Source organism: Martes martes, assembly GCF_963455335.1.
Source record: "Martes martes genome assembly, chromosome: 12".
In the NCBI taxonomy this organism is placed as follows: domain Eukaryota; kingdom Metazoa; phylum Chordata; class Mammalia; order Carnivora; family Mustelidae; genus Martes; species Martes martes.
In genome coordinates this window covers 93691077-93707037 of record NC_137900.1, presented here as the reverse complement: position 1 = coordinate 93707037, position 15961 = coordinate 93691077, and the positions used below count along the sequence as shown (strand labels likewise).

Below are 15961 nucleotides of genomic sequence, written 5' to 3'. Positions count from 1 at the left end.
CCCCATGCCCCTGCAAGGACTCCAAGCAGCTCCGGCCCCCGCGCCCCATCACTGCCCCCTCCACCCTCGGGGCTCGCCCGGCCCCATTTCCCAGGTCAGAGACGAGAGCTGGCTGTCCGCCTTCGCCCGGACCCCCAGCAGGTGGGAGACGCGTCTGTGCGCCCTCCTCCCCCTCCGGGGGCTCCCCGTTCGGATACCTTGCCCCCTTTCTCAGTTTGTGGGTTTTCTCCTTGTTGATTCTTAACTCTCTACTTTGGATACGGATCCAATTTTGCTTCCTGGGCTGCAGACCCCCACCCCCGTCTGTGACCTGCCTCTTACCGTGCTGATTCCATCGCGTCCTTCCAAAACACACGCACCTCTCGTCTGTCTGGCTGTCCTGGTCCACGAACCTGGTGTGCTCAGGGCTGCCTCTGTCCTCCTGTCCCTCCTGGCTCTTACGGCAGGCGGCCTGGCTCCCCACAGGTGTCGGATGCTGGCCCAGACTCTGCCACCTGTCCACTCTGAGACCTTGGGCATGGTTTTTTACCCCCCCCCCGTGCCTCAGTTTCCACGGCGGCAAGCCGCAGACAAGGACCCCGCACCATCAGGTCATCGTGACAAGGATCACAGGGGCGGCCCTGGACCGAGCACCTCCCCCACCACCAGACAGACAGCATTGGCACAAGGGAGCCGTGTCTCCTGGCCGTCACCGCGGTCTCAGCCCCTGCCAGGAGGCTGGCACACAGACCCCCAATTAAACGATCGATTGTGGAGTCTGTGCTCTGAGCCAGGAACGGATCCACGGGCTCACCCTCCCGCAAGGTCAGAGACACCGGGGGGCGGGAGGCTCTGGATCCGGGAGAGGCTGGTCCGTGTTGTTTTTAAAGGCTGACCTTTCAGAACCAGCCTCCCCTCGGTGCCAGAAGCACCTAACAGAGGCGGGTTTGGACCCAAAGGGTGACCTTGGCCATGCCTACAGAGAAAGGCAGCCTCTGGGAGGCAGGGAAAGCCACGGGGTCAGACCGCTTGCAGGACCCTCGGTCCCCAAGACCCAGGCCCACCCGCGGCCTGTCCGTCACTTGCTCCCGGAGCTCTACCTGCAGGCACTGACCTCAGTTTTGTAGGGAGCGCGGAGCTCAGTGTTCCAGAATGAACGAGGCATGCGGGGAGCCCGGTGCCGGGGGCTCCAGGCTGAAGAGAAGCGTCCTGGGGTAGTGACCCTGCATGGCAGGGTCAGGGGTCAAGGCCGTGACACAGAGTAAAGGGTGGGCAGAAGCACCGACGCTGGCCATCTACCACCCCCAAACCTAAGCCCCAGAGGCACAAGCATGGCCCCCTTGCCCTCTGCTTCTCCAGCCCCAAGTGCATCACAGGCCCCGGAAGCTAACAGAGAGGTCTGGTGAGTGTGGGCGGGTGGTCCCACACGTGGCATCACACCGCCCACCCCCTGGCGTGGAAGGCCGCCTCGCAGTTTCCAGGCTGACGCCCGACTGACACGTGTAGCCAGAGCGGGGCCCAGAAGGGAAAGATAAATGACAGACACGGGACACCATGTGGGAGGGTCCCTCGGGATCGGGGCCAGCGCTGGCCCGCGGGGGTGAAGGACAGGATGGAGGTTGGAGCTCAGACCCCTGGGACAGGATCGCCAGACGCCGCACAGCACAGGGCGCACCCACGAGGGAACACGGTTTGTGGTGCGTCAGAAGCTGCGGTCTAACTGGGTTTCTGCACGGCCTCGGGCAGGGGTGAACCCAGCGAGGCACCCAGAGAAGGGGTGGGTCGGCCGGGCCCTCCCACACCCACCCCGTCCACAGCCCCCCCGTCTGATGCTGCCCTCGGCCCACTCGCCTCCAGCCCGGGGCAGGACACAGAGCTCAGGCTCCCGTGAGCGGCCCCACGACGGGCTGTCAGGCCTAGGGACTCCGTCGTCTCGGGGGGCTTCTGCCCTGGGCGGCCCCACAACACTCAGGCATCAGGCTGCAGGCTCTTTCCTGCCAGCACCACCGAGGCCACGATGGGCGGCTGCCCCCGACACGGTATTGCCGGGAATCCCTTGGGGGAAGGGGCTCTCAGAGGACCGGTTCCCCGCTGCACTGCTCAGACCCCCTCGGCCTGACACGAGGTCGTCCCTCATGAATGTCCCCAGGTGGACTGAATCTGGGGACATCCACCTCCTGGCAGGAGGACGGAGTGGGGCAAGCTCGGGGTTCACGGGCCCGCAAGAGGTTCCTGCCACCGCAGCCCCACATCCCAGGAGGCTGAGGGTCAGGGCCCCCTGCCGCCCGAGCTGCTGGGGGGAGAGGGGCCTGGCTCTCGCCTGCGCTGTCCTGGACAGTATTCCGTTCCATTCTTGCTCCAGAAGCCCCAGGAGACGGACATGGCACTCCAGTCGCTTCCCAGGGGTGCCCTGAAACTCAGAGCCCCACAGGGGGCTTGCCCAGGGCTCCCCGCTGGGCAGTGGCCACACTGGAGGTCCGTCTCTCGTGGGACATGATGCTGGGACCCAGGGCCGGGCCAACAGACCCAGCAGTGCCGAGCACCTGCCAGTCCCAGACGCACACTGATGCTGACAAGGTCCCTTCCGTTCGGGGCGCCTGCAGCAGAACGCCCTGCTTCCCCCAACTCCAACTGTCCAGTGCTCAGGACGGCAGCTCTGTACCATCCTTGGGCCTCCTGCTCCCATACCCTTGGCCGATCCCCCAGCGGGAATCCAACTCCTCAAAACAGAACCCCTTGCCCCCACTTGCTCGGGGGCTCCCCTGTGCCAGCCAGCCCCTCCTGCCGCCTAGATTCTCCTAGGACCCCCTGGCTGGTCACTTGTGTCCTCTCTGCCCACCAGCTACAACATCCCAGTTAAGATGGGAGTCTGTGTCCTGCTTCCGGTAACACGGGGTGGCGGCCACGGAACCAGTCCCACGGCACGCACAGAGGTGACTAGTCTGGGTAGGACACCAACAACCCTCTAAACGCACGGGACCACATCGGAAGAAGAGACAGCACTGGAAGAGATGCGTGTATTTTTCCTTCTTTACTTCTCTTTTTCTCTTTAACAGCTCTCTGCGTGAGCACAGGCCCCACTCGGCTGCGGCTGGGTGGCCAACACGTGGACAGAAATCCCCGATCTTCCTGGCTTCGAGAACCCGCGAACCAAGCTGGAGGCAGCCCGAGCCCCAAGCACGGACAGGGGCGTCCTGGGCAGGAGGGTGAGCCCTTAACCCGCCCGTGCGCCTCCATCACCTCTCTGTGTGCCCGGGACAGACTGTGCAGCCAGCGGGCCTGGGAGGAAGGAAGGGACGTTTCTGTCCCAGCAAACACACCGTGTTCAGGGTCTGGATCCAGCCAAGGACATGACCGCTGAAAACTCCGGAGAGGAATTAGATAGGATCCAGGCTCTAAATCACACCATTCAGGGTGTCCTGGACACACTCCCAAACCAGCAAACACGCAAAGGGCGAGCCCGTGCTGAGAGGGCAGGTGCTGGACTCGCCGGACCGGACACGTAAGCAGCTACGGCGAAGACTCGTGGTCAAGGACGGAACGGAAAAACACGCTCATAAGGAACGGAGACAAGGGACAGCTCGGGGACGTAACCGCTCTGAGAGGAAACAGACAGAAATCCCGGGGCTCCCCAAACACACGTCAGATTAAACACTCCCTGGACGGTCTCAGGGACCGCGTGGAGACGGAGAAGTCGGTGACCTTGAGGACAGATCTGGAGAAACTGTCCAGTCTCAAAACCGAAAAGGAGAACAACGGCGGGGGGGGGGGGGGGGGGTGCGAGCAGCACATCCGCGATCGTGTGACGACAGCGAGGGCCTAGTACTCCACTACAGCCTCGAGACAGAGAAGGAAGAGACGCAGGGGACACGTTTAAAGGAATAACGGGTGGAACAAATCCCAGATTTGGCAGAAAACATGAATTGGTAGATTCTAGAACCTTCCGGTCAAAACAGCACAAAGGAAAGCACCCCCAGGTCACCCGCGAATGAGCACCTGTCCCGCCTGGCCCATTAGGGACCCGGAACCATCGGGGAGCAGGGACTCCCCATCAGAAACAACGCAGGACACGAAGGCGGACCTGCGTCGGCGAAGGCGGGAAGAGAAGCTAACCAGGACTCCAGTCTGGTCCTTCACGCACGGAGGCAAAGCGAGCGCTCCCTGGGCCGTGTGCCCTCTGCTCCCACCTCGCCGCGGGGGCAGGGAGACCTCGACCCTCGCTCAGGCCGCGCCGTCCTGGCCCCCCGGGAGCTCCCTGTGCCTGCCCTGCCCTCCCCCTGCCCTCGACCCTCCCCGCGCTGCTCCCCACCCTGCTCACAGGTCCCATTCTCAGGTGGACTGTCCCTTTCAACACGGACCCAGAAGGGCTCCCCAACTTCCCGTGTCTTCCTCGTATTATCTCCGCCGTAGAACGTAGGATCTGTGGCCCCCCCCCAAGCCCATCGCGTCCTGACGTGTCCGACCCCGAGTGGCGGGGGTTCCCATGGGCACACACAGGCGCTCCGCAAATCTGGCCCAAACGCAGGAACAGGCATCTAGAGTTCGCAGAATTCATGAGGATTAAGGAAACCCGCAATCCCTCCGACACCTGTCTGTAAGGTCTTCGCTGCGGATGTGAAACGAGGGCAGAACATCTTGCCACCGAGGAGACGCGGGAGCTCAGGCTGGGCCCCCTTGTGTGCACGGCGGGGCGCCCATCCGGGGACCGTCCGAGGGGGCGCCCACTGCCCGGCTGGCTCTCGGGAGCCCTCAGCTCCGCGGGCAGAGCCAGACCGGCCGCCGCCGCCCGTGCGGGTCGCCTCCTTCACACCGGTTTCTCTCTGACTGCCGAGGGGTCAGTCGTGCTGTGGCCGAGGCTCTGCCCCTGTTCCCGCTTCCCCCTCCTCCTCACCCCCCGCGCTGCCCCCAACATGTTCCCACGGACCGGGCAGCTTAGAAGCCCCCATCAAGGCCAGGAGTAGCGGGGGCTCCTTCAGCGGCTCGGGGGGAAGCCCCACCCCCGGCGTCTCGCAGCCCCTGCAGACACCGGCCGTCCTGGGTGGGTAACACCTCCCTCCCTGCCCGCCTCCCCGCCACAGCCCATGTCTCGGCGTCCCTCTCCCTGCACAGACACCTGCCACGTTGCACTGAGGGCCCACCCGACCCCCGCATGACCTCATCTTCATTACATCGGCAAAGACTGCATTCCCAAACCAGGTCACGTCCTGAGCTCCCAGGGGTTGGGACTAACACGAATCTTTTGGGGGGATGCAGTTTGACCCCCAGCACCCTCCCAGACCGTTTGCATTCCTACTCCATCACCTCCCAGCGAGCCCGGCTGCCATCACTAGGGATAAATACGCAGCTCATGGCAATGTTGGGAGAACAGTGGGTAGTGGCCACGGGGGACGAGACAAGCTCGGGGGTCGGCGGTCCCCATGGAATCCTAATCCCGGGAGAGGCAGGCCGCCGGGAAACGGCTTCTCATCGTGGGACCTCCTCAGGGTTCCAGGGACGGGGACAGGGATGGGGGTGTCCTGAACGCTGGAGCAGGACCCAGCCCTGGGACTTCCTGCAACCCAGTCACAAAGGCTGGACGGGGGCTCCCTAGGGAAAATGCTGCACAGTCCCTCCCAGGCCTCAGGTCTGGGCAGAGGGGCCGGGATGGCGGCGGCAGGGCCGTGGCCTCTGGGAGAAGCGGGGAGCACCCGTCAGGTGCTGAGTCTGCTGGGGGGGCAAGAACAAAGTGACACACACGGGTTCCAACAAAACAGATCTCCCCTCTCCCAGCTGGGAGGCTAGAAGCCTGGGATGGGGGTGCGGCCTGACCGCTCCCACGGAGGGTCCGTCCCTGGCCCGTCCCCGCTCCCGGGGGTCCTGCCGCTGTGACAGCAAATGCCGAGTCCCCACTCAGTGTCTCCTCATGCGAATCTTGTGCCCCAAAACCCCGTTCCTGAGGACAGCAGCCATCCTGGTTCAGGGTTCCAGCATGAGGTCATCTAAACTCACATCCATCACGACGCTGGTTTTTAATAAGGTCACGTCCTGAGGTCCTGGGGGTCCGGACTCCCACGTACATAGCTGGAGGGCCCCGATTCAGCCCCCAACAGGCTTCAGTCACTGTCCCTGGCCTGCGGGGCCTGCGGGGGCCTGCGGGGGCCTGGGTTCTCAACCCCGGGGGCTCCCTGCTCCCGGCCCCCGTTCACCAGCCGTGTTCCGGCAACGTGACAGGCACGGAGGGCACGCCAAGGTGACTCCAGCACCCTTCGGGCCCAGGAAGTTGGCCCGGCCTGCGGATGGTTGTTGGTTTTGGAAACTGGCTGTATGGGCGCATGACATTTTTGGTGTCCAAAGCAACAGAGAAAGAATACACAAGAGCTGGCTAACGTCGAGATCAAGGTTAAGACATGAGCATCAAGAGTCCCCACACCCCCCGCAGGGAGGGGCCAGGAGCCCTAGCCACGTGACCTCTCCCCCAACCACAGGGCTCTATAGACAGGCCACGGGGCCCGGCCACCAGAGCCTGCGAGAGCTGTCTCTGAACCCAGACGGACGGTGCTGTGGGCATGTGGCTTCTACTGCTGACCGTGGGCCTGGCCTTAGTCGGTGGCCTCCAGGCTCAGGAGGAAAGCCTGCAGGAGGTGAGCACAAGGGGGCCGGCTGCTCCCAGGGGTGCGGTGGGGCTGCAGGGGCCAGACCCCGAGTGAGTGCTGCGGACGGCGGGTGGCCTGCTCCTGGCTGAGGCAGAGGCCCCCTGGGGGTCGTCCAGGGAACAGGACTGGGGTTGGAATCATCGGCCCAGGCAGCCAGACGCCCCCCGTCTGAGTCTGTGCAGGGAAGCAGGGCTGAGAGGCCTGTGCTCTGGGGTCAGCCCTGTCCGACGCCACCGGGTGCCACCACCCTTACAGGCCACGGGCAGACCCAGCCCAAGACACAAGACCAGAGCCTAGACACCAATCTTGGTGACTTGTAAATGAGCTGCAGAGCAAGTCCATGGTGGGGGGACCGAGGAAGAAAGTCCAAAGGCAACGCTGGGGGCCGGAGTGCCTGCCACGGTCTTGGAAGGAGCCCTGAGCTCAGTCCAGAAGGGAGTGAGGCCTCTCCTGGGGCCGACAGGGCAAGTGCTGGGCACAGAGTCCATGGGGCCAGAAGCCTGGATGGGCCTCCTTCCCGTGGTCACACACGCCAGCCGGTCCACGGGCCCGAGAAGGGACAGGTGCCACCCACGGGGACCGTTCTTGAGCCCGCTGGCCGCACTGGCATCACAGTGCATCACAGCCGTGGGAGCAGGCGCCGGGCACGGAGGCGGGGGACCAGCGGAGGGCGGGGTCCGGGCCTCACCCTGTCCTCTCGCGGCCCCACAGCTGGCTGGGACCTGGCACACCGCCGCCCTGGCCTCCAACAACTCGGCTCTGATCAGGCCCGGCGGGCACTTCAGGGTTTTCATCAACACCATGAGTGCGGAGGACGGCCACCTGCACGGGGAGATCCTCATACCGTGGGTGCAGGGCATGGGGGGGCTTCGGGCGTGGCGGGGGAGCTGGGTGGACTAGGCCGGCCTCGGGGAGGGGACGGGGGCGCTGTGCCATGGGAGAAGCCTCAGAGGTCTGACTCCAGACCCCTCACGGCCGTGTGGCCTCTGCCACCGTCCCGCCCCCTCTTGGCCCCGGGGTCCCAGGCTCTGGGACCTGGGCTCGTGGGTGCCATGGGGGGTGGGGCTGCTGCGGTCACAGGCACGTCCCCTCAGCGGCAGCTGATAACGTGCCTTCCGGGCATCCACGGAGCCCAGAGCCTGGAGGCGCCGCCCAGGAGTGAGAATCAAGGTCACCTTTAGGGGGTCGAAGGGCTGCACCGGCCCAATTCGCCGACGCCCACACGGAGAGCAGCAACTGTCACTGTGGGCAAACCACGCTTTCACGTAAAACACGGAAAGGGGCAGGTGGGCAGAGGACACGCACCGGCCTCTCTCTGCAGGCAGGAAGGCCGGTGCGAGAAAGTCTCCCTCACTGCGTTCAAGACGGACACCAACAACAAATTCGACCTGGAATGTAAGTGTGTGCGGACAACGGGCCCCCTGCGGGCACGGCCCACTCGGAGGTTTGGCCCTGTGGCAAGGACCCGGCAGCTCCGTGGCCGAGGGGTGTGCCGGCATCGGGACTCGGGCCCCCAGCCCAGCTCACAGGGCACAGAGCCCATTCCCCCACCCGGGTCCCCGAGGCTGGGCAGGATGCGGGGCCCGACCCCAGGCACAGGAAGGGGAGAGGCTTCCCCCCACCCAGATGGGCCTGCGGTCACCCCACCGGGCAGCCCCCCATCTCCAGCCGGCATCAGCCCCCGTGTCCTCCGCAGTCTGGGGACACAATGACCTCTACCTGGACAAGGTACAGCCCAATGACTACCTAATTCTCCACATGATCAACCAGTACGAAGACGTGACCAGCCTGGTGGTCCACCTGATGGGTACGCGGGGTCCCCTCCAGGGAACGGGGCGCCAGGGCCTCCCTCACAGGCAGGACTCTGGTCCAGCCAACCCATGGGGAGGTGGCCCGCTGCCCCCCAAAGCAGCAGAGGACTAAACAGGTCTGGGGACGCCAGGGACCAGACCCCAGTAGAAGGCTCCGGCCCCAGCCGTGCTCCTGCGCAGCCTCGGCCACTGTGGCCCCGGGGATCCCCCCACACCCCCACACACTCGCCCACGCGGCCCTCTCGCCAGGACCCTCCCACAACCGGGGCTCCACCTCCACACTGCTCGGCAAGGGGAAGAAGAGATGGTCCCCTCCTCCGAGGTCATCCCGAGGGACAGAGGGGTCTCTCCCTTCTCCCCACGCCAGCCCCCATTTCCCACCAAGATACGGACTCCCCTCTCGGTCCAGAGAGCACTGTCCCCTGGCCCCCCCAAACAGCCTCTGATGCCCCTGGGCCTCTGCCCCCCACCCCCCACGGCACCTGGCAGACCCCCCATGTCCCCCGCAGTCCGGGACCCCAGCGCGCAGCAGGACGTCCTGCAGACATTCCAGTCCGTCTGTGACGACCTCGGCCTGCACGAGGACCAGACTGTGGTTCTGAACACGGACGGTGAGCCCCGCCGCTCTCCTGCACCCCCGGGTCCCCGTGGGTTGGCGGCCACCCGGCGGGCAGGGGCTCACTCCAGCTCACTGTGCCCCTCAGACCGCTGCCAGAGTTTCAGATCCTAGAGCCGTCGGCCCCGCGCAGATGAGTGGTGCCGCTCTGGAGCTGTGCCCGCGGGCTTCCCCACGGACCCCCAAGCTACACAAAAGGGCCCAGGAGGCGGACAGAGCCCCCACCCAGCCCTGGAGCTGCCTCTCAGAGCCCAGACCTGCCCCAGCTCCCGTGCTATCCCTTCCCCAATCCCCACCCCTGTGTGCAGAGCCAAGAAGCAGGGTCTCGCCTACATGGGGACTCAGACCGCAGGTCCGGGCGCCCTGCTCAGCTCCCGCAACCCCCGCAAGCCCTCCGGGGACTCCACCAAGGACACCCGCCTGCGCTTCCGTGTGCGGCCCTGGTCGGCCCCATTCTGCTCCCTGCTCTCCATCTGCTCCGGCCACACGCTCCACCCAGCCCCATGATGGGGTCCCCCCTCCCCTTGCACAATAAAGGACATTCCTTTCAAAAGATGACTGCCGGGTTGGTCAAAATTGTCCAGCGGTCATTTCTTCTGGGGCCGCGGAAACGAACAAAGGAAAAGACGAACCGTCTCCCCCAATCCGAGCACGTGGGCAGAAGCAGCCAGAGCCCTCCCCAAACCTGAGTGCCCACAGAACTCAGGCACAGACTGTTGCCAAGTGGCAGGAACGCGTTCATTACAGTCTCACCCTCCCAAGTGTGTGAACATGCATCCGTTAGGACTCTTGGCTTCAAATGACAGAAAACCTTACACGCACACTTTGGCGGTACATGGACTCTGTTGGCTCTTACACATGAAAGGTGCTGAGGCAGATGTGCCCGCAGGCATGGCTGTATCCAGGAGCAGAAGAGCCATCTCTCTCTGTTTCTTGCCTCCTTTCTTTCTTTCCTTGTTGGCTCCATTCTCCAGCTGCCCATACGGCTGCCAGCAGCCACAGACGACCTCCCCCTTCCTCGAGATAACAGCGTAATGAACTCATACTTCTCTCCAAAGTCCCTGCAGAGGCCTCCGCACTGCGGCCCGGAGGCCTGCCCGGGTCCTCACCCTGTCTGTGCTTTTCTCCAAATGGAGAGAGGCGAGGCTCTCGTGCTTCTTGGTGGCCAGGCCTGAGTCAGGTATCCTCCCAAGAGCCGGGGCAGTGGCGACTTCACCCAAAGCCCAGGGTCTACGGAGAGAGGGTGGTCCTCATGAGGACGTGCTTGGCGGGGGGTGGGGCGGGGTGGAGACACGGGTCCCACTTGGGTGCACTGCTCAGTCTGCAACCTCTACCCCATGCCTCCTCCCAGTGACATGAGTGCACCTCAATCACCCTAACACCCTGACCCCCTGCCGGGCCCTGGTCACAGTGTCTGCTCCAGGTCTGACGGGTGGGAGATGGGGGTCCCCCTCATCATCGGGGAGGGGAGGAACCCAGAGGACGCCCCCATGAGTGAGAACGAGGGCAAGATCTCACATCTGCCCTCTTGGTGGGCGTGGGGCCACCTGGGGTTACTGCCAGAAGGTGCCCCAAAGGAGGGCTCCAGGCTGGCAGGAGGCGAGGGCACCCCACCTGCTGGGACGCCGGGTGGATACCCCAGGGAGCACACGGCAAGGGCTTCCCGGTTGCCCTTCCCACGGGGGCGCCCAGGGGCCAGGCCAGGATGAGCGGTCCCAGTGCTCCCCCCGCCCCGCAGCTCTGACAAAGTCCTCCCTGCTGGCTCTGCCCCCGTCCACACCTCAGGCCCCTCCCACAGCCAGCAACGCACAAAGACTACAAGGACGCACTTCACAAAGAAAAAATTCAAACAGCCGACAAAATCATGCGCACGCGCTTCCGCTCGCTCGCAGAGAAACGCTAATGACCGCAAGAAGGCTCTTGGCGTCCCGGCGGCTCGGCCAACATCAGGGACGCCCGGCGGCTGTCTGCGGCGCCGGGAACGAGCGGCAGCTACGGGGCTGGACACAGAGGCGTCCTTCGAGCCGGAAGCCCCCTCGAAAGGAGAAACGGCCCTACAGAACGGCCTCCACTTAGAGAAGCCAAAGCGAGTCCAACACGCTCCCCATCGCTCGAGAAGCTCCGGTCAACGGAGACCAGGCCCGGAGGAAGAGGACGGGCCGCAGCGAGACGAGGCCGGGACGTCTCGGAGAGGGGCCGAGACCGAAAGACAGCCCCACGCGGCCTGTCCGGAGGGCGAGCGGCCCAGGGGAGCTCAGGGAGGAGCACGGCCCCACGGGGCGGGAGGAGGGTCCCTGCGGGCAGCAAACACCGGGGCGGCGAGGACGCAGACGCGAGGAAGTTCTCACAAGACAAATGTGAAACAAAATCAAAGATGAGATGGGGCCGCGCACTCGTCATCAATGATGTTTTCTATCGTTTGTCACGTACAAGACGCCACGAGCCGTGACCAGAGCACCCGAAAGAGGACACACGAGGCTGAGGCCTCTCCCCAACCCAGGCGAAGGCCGAGGCCTGAGAGGTCAGGTGGACCCGCACGCCGGGTCCAGGAACATCAGCAAACAAACATCGGGGACGGTGGGACGGATGTCCAGTCCAGGCTGACCACTCTCTCTCCTCCCTTGAGGACCCACAGCAAACACACCCGTCTGTACGGGGCCAAAGCCACCCTCACGCCCCCATAGGATGCCAGGCCACACACAGAATGGACCACAGGGGGAGGGGAGGCCACACACAGCCCCAAATCATGCCAGCGATCCAGAGTGGGGGTACTAGGGGGTGAGGCTCACTCCTATGGACATGGCCAAGGAGAATGAAGGCCGTTGTGCCTGGGAAGCCGGAATCTGGGCAGGGCTGGGGTGACCCATGACAGTCACCGAGCCCCTGGGGACTTGGTGACTCATTGATCCGCAGCTTGGGGAAAAGCACCCCAGCTGTGGGTCCAGGGACAGCATCCTCTGTGGGAAAGGGTGAACTGAGTAGGCAGCTCCCCTGGGTCCTTGAGAAGACTCCGGAAGGTGAAGGGGTGGTGGGTCCGTGGTCTGGGCTGGGACAAGCGTCTGGCCGGCCCACCACCAATGACACCCCACCCTGCTGCTTTGCTTGTGGTCCTGAGTCCCCTTCCATGGCTCACAGCCTCTCCCACACCAGGAGCCAGCTTGGAAGGGCCCCTGCCTCTGTTTCCCTACACATCCCACGGCTGCCCGTCTGCCAGTCACGCCCAGCCGCCCGGAGCACCTGCTGGCTTCCAGGGCAGTAACACGACTCGCTGGGGTTGGGGCAGGACAAAGACAGCTGGTGACCCCAGCAGAGCTCCGCCCAGCAGGGACAGGGCACCCACTATCGTCCTTCAAGGTGAAGATGTCGACACGTTCCCCAGTGGTGCTGAGAAGCTCAGCGTGGACACCCAACACCCCTGGGGAGCTCCCGGCATAGGACATACCCTCCTGACCGATCTCGCATGCCTGGCCGTCCCGACAGCCAGGCCCCAGGGGTCCGTGCAGGGCTCAGGGCGCCCCCGGGACCAGGGGCAACAAGAGCATTTACAACCGAGCACACCGTTCAGTGAGAAGGCCATTTGCTCTTTGTCAACCACAAAGGGCTCCATGACCCAGAAGAGGAAGATTGTTCCCTGAAATGAGGTGTGCCCCTAAGTGCCACCTGCCGGCTGGCCTGGGCCCTGGGCAAGTTTGGGGTGGAGGTGGGGACCGGGGCCAGTAGGCAAGGAGGGGGTGGGGACCAGGAGCCCCAGAGAGGGGCTATGGGACACAAGGGCTGGGCCTGGGCAGGTGCTCCCACCCTTGCATGGGGGAGCCTGGGTGGTGGAGGCCACGGGCTCTGCGTTCACCGGGCGACCCCCACCGCCCTGCCTCGCAGCTCCTCTGCCCAGCTCTGGAGGTCAGAAGTCGGAGATCAGTCTCACTGACTGAGAGCCAGCGGCCAGCAGAGCCTCGCTCCCTCCAGGGGCCCTCGGGAAGGATCCGGGTTCTCACCAGCTTCCAGAGCGTCTTTCCTGCTTCAAAGCCAGGAGCAGAGCGTCTTCAAGCCCCTCCACCAGGCAAATTCTTCCTTTTGGGTCAAATATCCCACTGCTTCTCCCCTCTAAAGACCCTTGCCAGTACGTTTACAGTCCGGCGGGTGATCCGGGAAACCCCCCACCAAGGATGCCTAATGTACTCACATCCGCAAAGACGGCCGTTGCACGAGAGGCCACGTCCACGCGGGGGCCTGCCCTCTCCGCGGTCCTCCCACGGTCCCTGCCAGGCCGACGAGGCGGAGCCAGCGCAGGTGCAGATGTGAGCAGGCGGGACCGGGCGCAGAGCCCCGGGACACCACGCTCGGCGTGGCACACAGAACACCCGTCCCTCGGGGCACGGGGCACCTACGCCCACACCACAGCTTGCACCACGACCCACAAGCCTCAGCACAGGTCAGAGAACAGAAATCACGCGGGACAGTCCCCTCTTCTCTTTCGTGGCTCCATTTATTCCTCGGACGATTCATCATATCGCAATTAACGGAGAAAAAAAATCAGGTCACACACATCCGCAGACCTCACGGGGAGCATCTCTCAGGAACTCCAACAAATCAACAGCAAAAGGAAAACCACCCAACTTTTAAGAAAAAAACAAAAACAAAAACAGGCAGCGAAGGGGAACAGGCCCTTCACCAAAGACGGCGTGTGGGCGCGCGGCCGAGAGGTCCACGGCAAGGTGCCTGGCGCCACCAGCCAGCAGAGACGCTAAGCAAAACCACGGTGTCCTGCCGCTTCCCACCCACAAAATGGCTAAAATTAAGAGCTGACTCATCCGCGGCAGCACCAGCGTGAAGCAAGAAGTCTCCGGCGTGGCCCGTGGGGCTGCCGCGGGGTGCGGCTCCCTCCGGGAGTCTGGGGGGTTTGTAATGACACGGGCAGCACCGCAGCTCGCACCCCGGCCACGCTGCTCCGAGACGTCTCAGTAGATACTGGGGTTCTACTCGGCGCTTAGCATGGAATGTCTGTTCAGCGTCTGGTACGAGTTTGTCCTCAGCACCTCAGTAAGCGGCATGACGCGTCACCAAGGGACCGCACGGCCACGAGCCGGGGGCCAGAAGGAACCCAGACGTCCACGGACAGCGGCGCGGACGGACGGCCCGCGGGACGGCCCCACACGGGACGCTCAGGGGGGAGAACCCAACACAACCCCACGGGCCACGCGGGCCACAGCCGTGACCAAGGACCCTGCACGCCTGTGGTGTTTATGACATCACACACACTCACGGACACACACAGATGCAGACAGTCACACGGACTCACTCACACTCAGGCACACACTCATGGACACACAGACACACGGACACACACAGACACACACACTCAGACACAAATTCACACACACTCATGGACACACTCACAGACACACGGACACAGACACAGACACGCAGACACACAGACACACAGACAGACCCACGGGAACACACGGACACACACACTGATGCACACTCACAGGGACACACACATTCACACACTCACAAGGACTCACACTTACACACTCACACACACTCACACACTTAGACACTCACACGGACTGACACACATTCACACAGACACACACATTCCCGCTGCTGGCGAGAACACAAAATGCTGCGGCGTCTGTGGCAAACAGCGGCAGTTTCCCGACAGATGAGACCCAGAACCACGACGTGGTCCAGCAAGTCCCCTTCCGGGCGGAGCCCCACACGCGCTGAAAGCCGGGACGCCGCTCTGTGCACACTCACGGCGGAGCAGCTGCAGAGACGACCCGACGCCCACGGACCGGGGCGCCGGTGACCACCACATGGCGTGGACCGTCTGCCGTAAGAAGGACATTCTGACACGTGCCACGACCCACGTGAGCTTTGGGCACGTTCTGCTGCTCGGTGAAATAAGGCCGCCCGAGAAAGGCCCGAACCCGGAGGACTCCGTGTCCGTGCGGGCCCTAGCGGGGTCGTCGTCGCAGAGAGCGGCAGGGTGGGGGCCCGGGCGGGGGCCAGAGCTCCAGTTGGGGAGGAGCTGGGAGGAGGGAGAGCTCGGGAGCCGGAGGGTGGGGCCGGCCACACACCCCGGCGAGTGCGCCCCACAGCCCGGCGCGTGCGCTCCCGACGCTTACGATGGCAGATCTTCTGTGACACAGACGCGACCATGACAAAAATAAACCCATTCGCTTAGAAAGTCACGTGGGTGACTCTTGGAATGTAGCATTTCACCAAAAAGCCTGGGTATGAGACCGTGTGCCCCGTGCGACACCATTCCGATCAACCCCCAAAACAGACAAAATGAAAACAAGGGTCCAGGACGCACCATGGCGGGGGACATACTGGCAGGAATCCGGGGTAGGGTCCCCCCCACAGGGGTGCCCCATGGCGGGGCGGTCACGGGAAGACCCATGTCACCCGAGAGCTGCTTCAGCCCCCAGGCCGGCGGCAGTAAGCGTTCACCATGGAAAATTAACGTCCGCTTCTTGGCGGGAGCCGCCCGCTGCGCCGGGGGCATTGGCACCCTGCAGGGGTGAACGTGCTTCAAGGACCGAGCCGTGTCAGAGGTCACTCTGGGAGGATGGCCAGCAAGCACAGGGCACATACCCCCGACCCCAAGATGCCCCAGTAGACGGGGGACACCCGCCTGCAGACGTGAGCCCGAGCTCCCAACGGACAGGCAGGGGACACTTGGCAGCCTGGTCTCCAGCACCGCAGGGCGGGATGAGTGAGGGACATCGGAGGGCTCTGGATTCCGCTCACCCAAAAGATGGGGTGCTGGGAGAGCCCCAGGAGCCGAAAGCACAGGGCCACTGTGGGGACCACCTGTGGGAGAGCCACGGCCAGCCCCTGGCTGAGCCCCCGCCCCAGGCGTCAGGCCCCTGGTTGCCGCAGAGCTGGGCCGCGGCCCTCCGCAGCCAGCAGCTGCC

General features: G+C 64.2%; 1 protein-coding gene across 1 annotated transcript; it reads left to right on the top strand.

Moving 5' to 3' along the window:
- Positions 1-6476: 6476 nt before the first annotated feature.
- On the top strand, positions 6477-9587 carry LOC308353590 (minor allergen Can f 2-like). The gene is made up of 6 exons (XM_080820513.1): positions 6477-6599; positions 7323-7456; positions 7933-8006; positions 8308-8418; positions 8932-9033; positions 9127-9587. The coding sequence occupies exons 1-6, from the start codon at positions 6525-6527 to the stop codon at positions 9150-9152; spliced, it is 522 nt and encodes a 173-aa protein (XP_080676639.1). The 5' UTR covers positions 6477-6524; the 3' UTR covers positions 9153-9587.
- Positions 9588-15961: the final 6374 nt, after the last annotated feature.

Bases quoted from the DNA above. Each gene is read 5' to 3' on its own strand.
- LOC308353590 (XM_080820513.1), top strand. From the start codon at position 6,525: ATGTGGCTTCTACTGCTGACCGTGGGCCTGGCCTTAGTCGGTGGCCTC. The intron at 6,600-7,322 runs GTGAGCACAAGG...GCGGCCCCACAG, and splicing joins AGGAGGAAAGCCTGCAGGAG to CTGGCTGGGACCTGGCACAC. The intron at 9,034-9,126 runs GTGAGCCCCGCC...TGTGCCCCTCAG, and splicing joins TGTGGTTCTGAACACGGACG to ACCGCTGCCAGAGTTTCAGA.